Here is a 12,902-nt window from a genome sequence, read left to right as displayed (position 1 = left end):
GTACACACAGATCTTTTACATAAGTAGAGGTGCCGATACAACAATGTAAAAATACTTAATTATAAGTAAAGGCCCTGATTCAAAATCCTACTTAAATAAAAGTACAGAATTTTTATCACAGAAATGTACTCAAAAGTATCAACGCTAAAAGTACTCATTCCCCAGAAAATTAAAGCCTGTCACTGTTATATTATTATATATGACATTATTAGATTGCTAATACTTGTGCAGCACTGTGAAAACGGCATTTTACTGTTGTGGCTGATTGAAGTGTTAAAAAAAAAATCACAGTTAAATGGTATAAAAAAAAAAAAAATGAACACATACAAAAGCTAATACAGGGACTGCTAATTTTAGGTCTTGGTGCAGGGCCAGTACAAAAATATTTTATGCAGCTTTGTACGAGTAACTCAAAATAGCTTTGCTTCAGTATTTCTTTGTTGCAAGGATTTGTATTGTCATTGTATGATGGGTATAAGCAGAGACACCATGCACTATCTGAAATGTTTGATTCAGCAACATCAAAAGAAGTAGTATAAATGACCAGCAGTGGTTATTTTTATTGTTGGCATTTTAGTAGCAAATATGAAAATGTTGTAGGCAGTACATAAATATGAATAATACTCCCTCAAAATCAACTCACTCCAGAGTTGTCGTTTACTATCCACGCATGTTTTACTCTGATTGACCTACCTGTCATCTTAAAGGAAATTGAATCCGTAAGTAATTGTCTGATTGATGTTTAAGTCCCCGTGTACAAGACTGATACCATTACTTTTCTGTAAAACACCCGTTGGTATTAGTCTGGTGTGTGACTCTGCATCCTGCTGATGAAGATATAAAACTAGCTCCCTCAAGTTTACACTGAGGCATATGTCGCACTTTGATAATCTGCTGACATACTCAAGCATCTTTTCTAGTCTACCGTCTTATTCTGGACCGGCTTATTCATACATTGCATTAAATACATTTAAATACTCTCTCTCAGTAGCTTCAGCCTCAGAGTTGTGTCTATGTATTTTTTGCTCATTCCCTCATGATTATACCATTGGTCACATTTACTCCTCTTTTTTCTTTGGGTCACTGTAGTCGATCCAAAATGAAATAATTAGCTGTTTCTAATATTTATATTATACCCAGAAAAAATACATTAAAAAAATTCTATCATGGAAATGTTTGTTTGATCCTGACTTTAATCTACAACTCTTGAGTTTACCAGACACACAGGAGGAAACAATCTTTGCCAGCCAAATAATAATACTGTGACAAGCTACTGTAAATGCAACACATTTGAGAAGATTGTAGACATACCTGAGTGCCCGAGCCTCTGCCCAGTGTGCCAGAGCATTGGCTGAAATCATTGTTCCTGTAGCGTGGAGGGGCCTCCAACGGGCTCACCAGGGAGTCTAAGTTATCGAGGCTCCGGTTAGTCGACAGCTCTCTCAGCGACGGCAGGGAACTGTGGAAGCGAATTTAATAATCAACCTCTCAGAAGTCAGGGACCGGAATCAGTGAGGGCTGTGTTGATGATATCCAGGAGAAACTTTAAATTACACTCCAAAAAGTTCCCCTGGGTATTTTAAAATTAAATACAATTGAGATGTGTGGATAGTGATATGTGCTAGGGTTTAAAATAGCAGTACAGAGGAAACAATGATCTCTGAGTAAAACTGCAAAATATGATTTAATGAATGGACTTTGACTAATCTGCAAAACATTTGAGACGTTTCCTCTGTTCTGGCTTGCCCTTGTGACACCTGGTGTTAGTGAAAATGTGTGTGAACTAAGCAGCAGGGTGTGTTGGAGTGATTTCCATGGAAAATTTGCATGTTATGAAATCAGGGCTTGAGGAAGCAGGTAAGAGTAAACACCACTCGGGGTACCTGCAAGGTAAGAGATGGAACAGAGAGCAGAGAGGAAAAGTACTGGGAGGGTCACACAAAAAAAAGGTGGTGGATAGTGCTGGTGGTGGTGGGGGAGGTGAAGGTGGGTGGAGGGCCACACTGCCTGCCTACGGATGACACTGACCTCAGATGCTGCATAGAGCATGCACTTTGCAGAGGAGACCACAGATAATCCTCCCGCAGGAGAGCGTAGCAACGAGGCCTGTCCGTGTAGATGTAGGGGTAAAACACATGGCAAAATTTCACCTCCTATTGATTTTGTAGCAAATAAAGATGGTACTGTGTGTAATGAAGCTGCATGTCTACCTCCATGACTAGCTTCTATTAACTTGTTTTGACCAAGTGCTGCTGCACATCCAGACAACTATTTATGACAAGATGCTGCCATCTGCTGACTACCTTTGGGGAAATGAGAAAAATGTTTCTTGCCACTACATTTAACAAGAAATACCCTTTCAGTGCCAATTTCTGTTTGAATGAATGTAAAGTAAAAGAGCGCAAACTCAACTATGAAAAAACCAATGAGTATGATGATCAAGGTGATAATTCCAGTATGAAAAACTTGATTCTCTTTGCTGTGGGACTCACTTGCGGGGAGGTGGTGGTGGCTGTTGCTCACTCAGGGAGCGCTGGGTGGCCTTCAGGTAGCTCTGGCGACGAGCTGCAGATTTGGGGGAAGGTTTGGGGCTTCCCTCTGAGTCTTCGCTGTCTTCTAGGTCTCCCATAGCTTTAACATAGCTGCCACTGCGCATCCTTCGACAGGGGATCTCAGTTCCCCTGGCACGGCCGCGACCCAAAGTTCCTGCCCAGTCCCCCAGTGGGACCTATATTATGAAAACACATACACACAGTTGTGAGGTTCTTAGACTATATAAAGCATACTGTGTATTTCCAGTGTATCCCTTAGACACTGTATGTATTTCATGGTTTGTGTCTGATTTTGTTCACTTTTTAAAAATAAATATTCATAGTATGGTTCTGGGCATGTGCAGCAATGGTACTTAAAAAAGAAAACATGACTGGGATGTATCTCATGGGAAAAATCTACAAACATGACAGAGTATAAAGTGTATATGACAAATGATAAATATGATAAACAGAATAAGGGTCAATCTAATCAAATCATTAGGCAAAGCAAGAACTGTCCTCTAGAGCTAAAAACTGATGAATAAAACCAACAAATCTCAGAGAAATTATAAAGATATCCATGCAAACTTACAAAGAAGATGAAGATGAATACTCACTGGCCCTCCTACCTGAAGGAACTGTTGCGCCAGGCCTTGGTGGCATGACTTTGATTTAAGCAGCGTCCTGTTGACTGTAGCAGAGCCTTTCTGCAACACTTGCCTGGCCTGGCTGAGGGTGAGAGTGGACCAGGAGCCCCTCTTTACCAATGTATCATCCTTGCTTCCCCTAGTTCTTCCCTCCTCTTCCTTGGATCCTACCTGTGTCGCCGGGCATGCCAGGAACTTGAGGTCACTGCTGCTTTTAGAGGTCTTGAGAGTGTGCGCAGAAATGGTGTTGTAGCCCTGTGGGATATGTCTGGGAGCAGCCTGGCTGTCTGACACCGCTCTGCCAAGAGTCATCATGCTCAGTGGGTTGCGGTAACCTACAGCAATAGTGCCAGCTTTGGTAGTGTCAGTGTCCAGGGCATCTTCTGAACTCCAGAGGCCTAGTGCATTGGGCCTAGGTCTCTGCTTTGGCCCCTCAGTTTTAGCCCTGTCTTTACTCTTGCTCCTGCGGGTTGGTCTACCACCATCCTCACCAGCCCCCGTGGTGCCAGTCATTCCTCCAGTGGAGCGCCCGTTTAAGCTGCCTTTGATTGCAGAGTTTTCAAGGGACTGTGATTTGGCAAATAGCTTCTGCACGGAATGCATCAGGTGGCGTATGCGTCCTGGACTCTCACTGCGTTGCTTCGACATGCGTCCTCTATGAAACTGCAGAGTACTGAAGCCATCACGCTGCAGGGGCAGATGCCGCTCTAGCTGATCAAAAAGGTTGGAGGGTAACCGATTCATCTTGGCTGCTGCTGCAGAGGATATGGTGGCTGATCCACTGGTGATCATAGGAGCCCCAGTTAGGCCCAGACCCAAGCCCATACCCATAGACAAGGATGTGGATAGTGTACCTGCCCTGCCGCCCTGCCCAACTCCACCACCACCAGCCAAACAACCCTGGGTGCAGTCAACCTGGTCAGTCTGGGAGGTGAAGTGCAGACGAGGGAAGGTGCTGCTGTTGGACATCTGGCTGAAAGGCAGCAGGCAATCAGGGGTCAGGGTGGTGGGGCTGGTGGCAGGGCACTGGTGGAGATGTGGGTCCAGAGTGCTATAGTGGTTTACGGTGGGGCTCAACACAAAGGAGCTGTGAGGGTCAGAGGTTAAAGGACAGACAGGCTTCTGTGGGCATCCCGCTGGTTCACACGAGTCAGACAGGTGCCGACTGCGGTTGGCTCCTAACCCTTTCATGGTGGCTGAGATGTTGTCCTTAGAACATGTCTCCAATCAGTAAGGGTCTACAGACCTGAAGGGCTCATCCTGCAATGTAGAAAGACGGAGAAATTACCTATTAGACATGCAAGTCTCTGATTGGTTCTGCTACATTTAATGTGTGCACTCTGAATAAAACTTTTAAAACTGTAACAATGCTCCTGAGCATATTTCTGTCACATTTCAGTTGTTTTCTCTGCTTAACCAGTTTTTGTTTTTTGGTTGTTTTTTTTTCAGATTTTTGTGGCTGATTCTTTCAGAATTTTTCAATAAAAATGTGCCAGTGTTTGTCCCTCTATAGAGATTATGGTTAACTGTGCATTACAGTGAAATAGCCATTTGGGCACAATATAAAGTCTCAGAAGGGAGGCACATTTTAAGAACAGTATTTGAACTAAAAAAGACATTAAAGTTTATATCTGCTGTGTGGTGCATTTCACAGATAGCAATGTGGAGAACAGAGCCATTGTCTTCTAAAGTTAGTTCCCACATAAGTTGCTTAATACAACAAACCACCAGGTGGAGCATCAGTAGCAAGTGCATAAAGGACACTGTTTGGGGGAAAAACCCACACATACAAACATTATATTTGGGTCATAAATTATGTTTCAAAATTAAAATGTCAAAGTTTGATAGATCATACGAGTATACAATCTTAAAACAGTGCCACAGTATGAAAAACACAGTTTTTCTTTGATTCACAGTCTCCATCACTCTGCCACCAAACAAAGAAGAACAATGGCGCCATGAGGATGGAACATAAAAGACAAAGCAGACTAAATCCCACATTAGTCTCAGAGTAGGACAGTAATTTCAGTTTGGTGCATGAACTGTTCCACCAAGGCATGAAACAAGATAGCAATAGGCGAAATCTCAGACATCACAGTGATGTACAGCATGGAGCAACTCTGCTGACATCGATAGGAGAACGATTTTCTGATTCATACATGTAAATGAGCTTTATACTTAAGAGGCGCAATTTGTTCAAAAGCAAGAATTGAACCCTCATTTCCACAAATCATTTTTGGTACTTCACCATGCCTTTGAATCTACTTACTGTTGGATAAACTGTGACTCTGTTACTTTCTGACCATAGGGAAAATAAATCTTCCCTAATGCTCACTAAAAACGGAAGAATTCTGGGGCAATGGCAAATATTTCATAGCTGTATCTCATTAGCATCTATATTAGATACAAGCAGAAATAAATGCGGAACTCAATTTGATAAAACTTCACTCAACTGTCCTGTTGTTATTTGTAGACTATGTATGGTTTCATTCAACTCTGATGTATAGCTAATGGTCATTTTTCACTGCTTCTCTGGGATAAAGCTAAATATAATATGGCCTCCTGGTCAATATGCGTTACAGTTTCCAATGCAGCCATAATAATTAATATTAACATAGTCCTATTAGATGTTTTTAGATGTTTAGATTTTTTTGTCATCTGCTGTGTTTGATATATCTCTGCCCTAAAGGCAAACACGATGGCCTGGCCAAGTACCTCAGCCACTCAGCAGCAGTCTCAGAACTGTATAGAGCAGAATAGTATGGAAACACAAACACAATCCAGAACAAATGAGTGAAATAGAGATATTTAAGGGCGACTGGCTCGTGTTCTTCTATCACAGGCCTACTCATTCTCAAAGCTCACTATGAACAGACAGTAATATTGCATCGAGGTTGTGAAAACTCATAATTCACACAGCAGAAATCCATACTGCATTAAATTCCCTCTAACAGATGCTGTCTGTATCACAGTGGAGTGACTCACTGATCAGTCAATGGTAAGAGCCCTCTCCCACAGCAAGCATGAAATCTTGCCTGGGAGCTGAATGTAGAATGTTAACTGCACACATTTTCATTCCACCGTGTTGGTTTGCCACTTCGTGCGTCTCTCTGACCTCCCATACACTCTCCACAGTGTGAGAGCAGCTACTTATCTGAATCAGAGTTCCTGGACGGGCACAGCAGTGTGCTGACAAATACACCAGTGTTTTACAATGGTGCAGCCTGCTGTAATTCATCCACCCGAGCTGACTGTGGCCCCATGTGTTCACATCCTGTAGGCGCCACTGCCGACGAACTGACACACACCTACACAGTGACACACACATAAACGTGCTAACCGCCCACCCACCCATCCACCGCACCAATGAAACCCTGTCAAGTGCTGAGCATCACAGGGCCAAGATGAGAAAGAAGTAATGTTCACAGTTCTTGTCATTCTGTCACAGGTTCAGTGCATCTGGCTGTCTGTGTGGTGGTGGCCAGCAGGCTCCCGCATAATTACAAGGTGAATGAATCCTTGGACTGGGCTTGATGTTAGCATATATGTGTCTCTGCTTCACACACACCACAGGGAAGCAATAACTGGCTGCCGGCATTATCTCAGAGACTCTTGCGCAATCACTGAGTGACAGGACCGTTACGTCTCTTTCACCAGCAGCTACATACTCATGCCTGTGCACTGCACATGCATCAAAAGTGCCCCAAATGGACCCATAAACACTTAAGTGCCTTATTGGTTGCAGCTGTAGTCCACTTACAGTGTGTGGTGTAGCGAGCGATCTTACAGTTGTTTGTTTATTCTGGTCCTGTAAGGGTGAACTGGAGGGTAAAAACCCATGCAAACATTTGGGTGATTGGTGTGTGAAGGTGAACTGAAAATCACAACCACTGTTAAACATTGTCGAAAATGAGATTTGACAACAATAACTTGTTGTAGGTGAGAGTCTACACAAGGAGCCAAACACTAGAACCTGTCAGTGGTCAAGGTCTTTCTGCGAGGAGCTCACTGTAAAAATGAGTAGTCTACTATCTCTACGGTATTTATGTAGCATATTACAAAACACATCTTTCTAAAACACCATACATTGCATGCAAGATATACACCCATCCAAAAGACTGAAATTAAGGAATTTCATACAAAGGGTACTATTTTCACAGCAGCTCAGGGAGCAGCGGAAGAGGCGCTCTGACCATTTGGTATTTTCCAGATCTTAACATTCGCTTTGCCCATCTGTGTGGTTTTGGTGCCAAGGACAGAGCGCAAGGTAGCACAGGTGGGAAGAGATGCGCAAACAGATGGGAGGTTTATGCACACGAGGCAGCGTAAAGTGAGTTGATGGAATTTTTGGAAGTGTGTTCTAGACTTTGCCCTGAGAATAGATGTCCTCAAAGCACGTCTGTTTCTGGCGCTACGTCACTTCAAGGCCAATCTGGTGATTTCATCAAGAAGAGCAAACTAAATACTTGGAGTAAATGCGCGGCAAACCAAAAGAATGCTTACAATGTAAATAAACAATTTAAATAAAACCTCTCCAACCAGTAGATGCGTTTAAATAGGCATCAAAATTAACGTTTCATGGGAATGAAGCAAAAACGTTGGTAAATCAGTCTCTAAATTAATAAGGGATTCTCACAGTATCTTTTGTCCACAGCTACTTTATACTATGTGAAAAGCTTCAGTTCATTAAATCCCTTAAATGCTTTCATTAAATCCCTGCAGCCATCTGAAGGCAACAGGACACACAGGCCCTTTGATGATAAATCTTTACATTTCTTAAACTTTAAATACGCTGTAAAAACTCAACAAAATAAATGATAAAATTAAGAGAAGTAAAAAGGAATCCAAGCTAAACCACAAGTTCAAGTGGATACAGCACACAGATTTGAGTTACTTAAACCTACAGGAAATTAACACAACAAATCTGAGTTTTGATCATGTAAAAATAATGTCACTCTAACTTGGAATAAGTTAACATATAAAAGTTGGACAAACTCAAAGCCTGAACTTAAGAATACTAGAAAGTTAAATCACCAAAACTCAAAAGTTTGTTGCCTCAAAATTTTTAGGTTCTCAATTTTTTTCTTTACTTTCTTTTCTTTCTTTCTTTCTTTCTTTCTTTCTTTTTATACGGTGCATCTGTTTATTTTTTGTCATTTGGGAGCAGCAGAAACAAGCTGTGTGCACTGACACATTATCACCTTTGAAATTTATATGGCAAAACTGATAGCAAACAGTTGCCTGTTTACACATCCAGCAACCTTGGAGCAACCTTATCATTCATGGTTGTAGCCACATGGCAAATGTATGTCCAGTATTCACTCTTCTTTTAGCTCTGTTTCAGTGTCCACTAACTCTTGAGGGAAATAACTGGCTCTTCAGCTGCTAAATGCTCCACTATGTTGAACAGCTAGTCGCAAACTGTGTCTGTCTGCCCTTTGGTCTTCCGTATGTAGCGTGCATTTGTTTTATCAGACCTTTGTTGCAGAAAACAGCTGCTGCAGCTAAAAAAAGAAAAAAGAAAAAGAAAAAAAAAGAAAAAAACGTGCTGCAGTGACAGTGAACAAAAACAGAGTAAAGTTCTGGGCCACAAAACCAAAATAATGAGTCAAAAGATGCTAAAAAGCTCCGCGGAGCTGAGGGGAACTGGGTGACTCAGCGACTCCTTTCATATTACAGTCATTTCACCCACTGGTAATATAAAAGTATTGATTATAGCTGCTTAAAATACCTAGCAGCAAAAATATGTTATCCACAGTTGTAAAGATATACCAGGTGAGCAAGAAATACCTATAATTAGGTATAAAGGTATATATGTATATAGGCTGATAATTCAGATTTTTATTTCACTTTATCTGATCTCAAATTTGTCCTCTTGCATCAAGTTTCGTTTAACAGTCCCACTATGTGGCTCAAGGGGCCACTTCAAATATCACGTTAGTAGAACCTTTAAATTAAATAATACGGTAACAGTGACAATGTACCCATTCGAAGCCACAACAGACATATTATAGTCCATCTGGAGACAAAGACGAGTGGTTCAGTTCAGGTTGATTCTGAGTTTATTTTTTACAATGCCGGATGAAGATCTCTGTTGGCCTGAAATGTTGCTCTGTTAAATTAAATTTGCTGGGAGCTATCAGTACAGTGTGCGGCTCTATTGTCCTGACTTTTGCCTTCAGTTTGTTTTTTGGTGCAGCATCTGTAGAAATCTCTGTGTGTGCCCTACACTCTGTCTTGTCGTTGTAAAATCAGAGCCAGATGACAGACAATAAACAAGCCCAAATGTTATTGAGGTGAGCAGAGTAATGTTCATTGTTGGAAGACGTACGAGACCTTGTCGTTACTAATGTCGTAATGTCGTTTCTAGAACTCGTGCTGGGAAAAAGAAAGTCGAGTGGGAAAGATAGTATTTATAGTATTCTTTAGGCCATGCATCAGATTTTCAGCTGTCAAGGTAGAGATTTTGTGGCTAATGAGGCCACTTCTGACCAAACTGATAGAAACATTGGGGACAAGCATGATATGTTGCCTGGTATTGGGCGAGAGAGTAAAATTATTTTTAATTCCTTCCTCCTGTAATGTACCGTGATGTTCCATTTTTGTCTTTTGATTGCATTAAAAAGTTATATTATGTTAAAAACAAAAGCTGAAATCAATTATACATGAGCCACAGAACATGAATCAATTACAAGACTGAGTCACTTACATCACTTTTCAAGATCGTTGTGATTAAAAGGCTTGAAATTGTCTTTGACTCTGTCTTAAAACATTAATTTAATGTAAACACATTAAAATATCTGTAAAAATGGACAAAACACTGCTGCACTGACAAAAGCATACAACCACAGACAAAATAATAGTAAAAACAACTAACTGCAGAATTTAAAAGAAGATAAATGAATGAGTTTCAAGTTTTGCAGCATCCGTATACTGTAGTTAGACTACATTATTAGATTGTTGAATCATATTTCACATTGACTTCATTAAATCAAACTAAGATAAAGAAGAGGGGAAAAAATTGTAAAAAAAAAAAAAAAAAAAAAAAATATATATATATATATATATATATATATATATATATGTATTTCCTAGTCTCTTTAATGATCCTTTGTGAGTTCCTTTTAGTAAAAAGGAAAGTGAAAATAAAATATATATAAAAAGTGCATTTTGGGATCATTTTTGCACCAGATTTACAATTTAACAAATGGGGATGGAACACAAATGTGCTTTGACAAAACAATCATCCTCACAGGGGCCAGTGAAATTGCTGCTACTTTGTCACAACCCCCATCATTGGCCCATTGGGAGGTGATGTCACATAGTCCAAAGCTGACATACAGCCCCTGTTAGATCTACATGAGGCCTGCTAATAAGCAGAACCACGAGTTGCTAGGCTTTTTCCCGCAGAGCCACCAAGCAGGCCTGTAATAAATGTCTCCTGTAGCTGAGCACTTCCCCTCCAGTCTCCGGTGATGAGCAGAGGGAGTGGAGAGACGGCGAAGAAAGAGAGAGGTATCGATCTGGGTCTTGCTCTTTGTTCTACGGGTGAATATATGGCTGCTGGGTATTGGCTTTGGCGGTCACTTCCAATAATCACCTTTTTATGCCTCTTCGCTGGCGACAGCCGTGTCCGTTCTTCTGTCCCTTAGTCCCCCAGTCTCGTGAACACGATATCCCAGGAACGCCATGAGGGACTTTCTTCAAATTTGGCGCAAACGTTAATTTGGACTCAAGGATGAACTTATTACAGTTTGGTGGTCGAAGGTCAAAGGTCATGGTCACTGTGACCCCACAAAACACATTATTGGCCATGACTCAAGAATTAATTCGCTAATTATGTTAAAATACACTTAATACCTTTTATTAAATTCCTTCAAAGTCTTCACAACAGATATGAGACTGGACAGACATGGATGTAAACTGCAACTTGACAGGCTGGCGGAGGCAAAAACCGTGAGGCAGTAATTCCAGTTTTCTCATTGCCTCTCATTCACTCTCTTTCAGCCGCACATCCAGTACATTTACACAACAGTCCAATACCATTTCTGACTACCAGTGTTAACTATGCAGTTGTCAGTTTATACTGTTTTTAAAATTCTGCATTTTGTCTGTGACTGTGCTTATACTGATGCAAAAACACAGGAATCATGGGGAAGACTAGTTTCAGATTCATCAAATACAATGTTGGATAACCAGTGAAAATTTATCTCTCTTCCTCCAAGCTACTACAAGTACAAAGTCCATGTTTACAGTATTAACAAATTTAGATTAAGTGGATAAAGTAAGCGTTGTTCTTTATTGTTGCAAGTCTTATCCTCTACGGCAAAGGGGAAAGGAAGAGCATTACGGCTCCTTTCTGTGTAAAACAGGGCTAATCAGCCCAAAAGTATGGTTCTTTTCCTTATATGTCTTATAAACAACTAAGGAGAATTAGAACAATAAATTTTGTATTTAGGATTTTTAAGAATTAGATTTTTTTTTTTTTACTTTGAATTATGGCATTTTAATAAGCCTTTATCAATGACAGATCACAGTGCCCCAATACTTACTTTATCTAAGTATCATTGTAAAAGAGTAGTTGGGCATTTTGGCTCTGTACATCTCTGCGAAACCGGAGGAAACAGCAAGCCTTGCTCAGTCCAGTGGTAACAAAATCTGGCTCACAGCAACTCTATACCACATTACATCCCGCTTGTTTATCCCAAATTTAATGTACATAGTGTTATATTGATATATTGTCAATGCACATTATTTTAATTTGCACACAAAAAACCTTTTTAATTATAAAACCATCGTGATGACGTGAACGCTCGCAAGTCGTTAACATGTGACTCTTTTTCACCTCTACCATCCGTTACCATATGCAGAGATGTAATGTGGTAATTAGCGAGCTTTAGAGGTGCTGTGGACAGATTTTGATAATGGATAGGGCCAGAATATCTGTTTCCCCCTGTTTCCTGTCTTTGTGCTAAGCTAAGCTAACCAACTGCTCACAGTAGGTTCATATTGACCTCATAGAAGTGTCAATCTTCCACTTAACTTCTCAATAGAAAGCGAATAAGTATATTTCTCAAAATGTCAAACTGTTCTCTTTAACATGACCAAAACAGGCAAGGCCAACAAGTGCACATCCATTATACTCAAATAACACCCCCCTCCCCCTTCTCCTCGGTTTCTGTGTTGCTGAAAAGGCCAAGTCCGTAACCAGGAGGGATGAACATCACATGTACAAATATGAGTTATACAACAAAAATTCTTTCTGTTTCAGCATGCCATGATTCCACAGTGCTTTTTTCTCTTCATGAATTATCAGTACCATTGAGTGTCCAGTAAGCTGGATGCTGAAGATATTAAGATGTAACAGAGTGCCTCTGACAGTGTGGCTGTATATATTTACCAAACCATTCATTTTAAACATGATTTTTAACCTCAGGGGCCAAATCACAGAGACATTTTTCTCTGCAGAGGGGATGTAACTGCCAATTGTTGGTCAATCACATTAAATGAAGAAGCAGAGGTTGGTAAAATGGTTAGAAGGAAGATTCAACTACACTCAGGAAAATTATACTTCTTAATACAATGGGTAATAAGACTTGAAAGCTTTTAGCAAAAATGTACTCTTTCTGTCTACAGTGGACCTGCTCATTTCTTTTGGGGCTATAACATTTGAGGTAATGATTAGCTTTTTTGGCTTTTTTAAAACACTGAAGCTGATGGCACA

The 12,902-nt window shown here is 40.6% G+C and overlaps 1 protein-coding gene across 1 annotated transcript in view; it reads right to left on the bottom strand.

Annotated features, from left to right (window-relative positions):
• Positions 1 to 12,902, bottom strand: part of dlgap4a (discs, large (Drosophila) homolog-associated protein 4a) — an 89,924-nt gene that overhangs the window by 21,260 nt on the left and 55,762 nt on the right. Inside the window, exons 2-5 of the mRNA XM_040153406.1 lie at positions 3,161 to 4,438; positions 2,493 to 2,728; positions 2,029 to 2,106; positions 1,312 to 1,459 (exon numbers count right to left, since the gene is read on the bottom strand). Of these exons, the coding sequence (XP_040009340.1) occupies positions 1,312 to 1,459; positions 2,029 to 2,106; positions 2,493 to 2,728; positions 3,161 to 4,369 (1,671 nt within the window). The 5' untranslated portion in view covers positions 4,370 to 4,438. The remainder of the gene's footprint in view (positions 1 to 1,311; positions 1,460 to 2,028; positions 2,107 to 2,492; positions 2,729 to 3,160; positions 4,439 to 12,902) is intronic.

Source organism: Xiphias gladius, chromosome 18 (assembly GCF_016859285.1).
Source record: "Xiphias gladius isolate SHS-SW01 ecotype Sanya breed wild chromosome 18, ASM1685928v1, whole genome shotgun sequence".
NCBI lineage: Eukaryota > Metazoa > Chordata > Actinopteri > Istiophoriformes > Xiphiidae > Xiphias > Xiphias gladius.
This window is presented reverse-complemented; position numbering and strand designations above follow the sequence as displayed.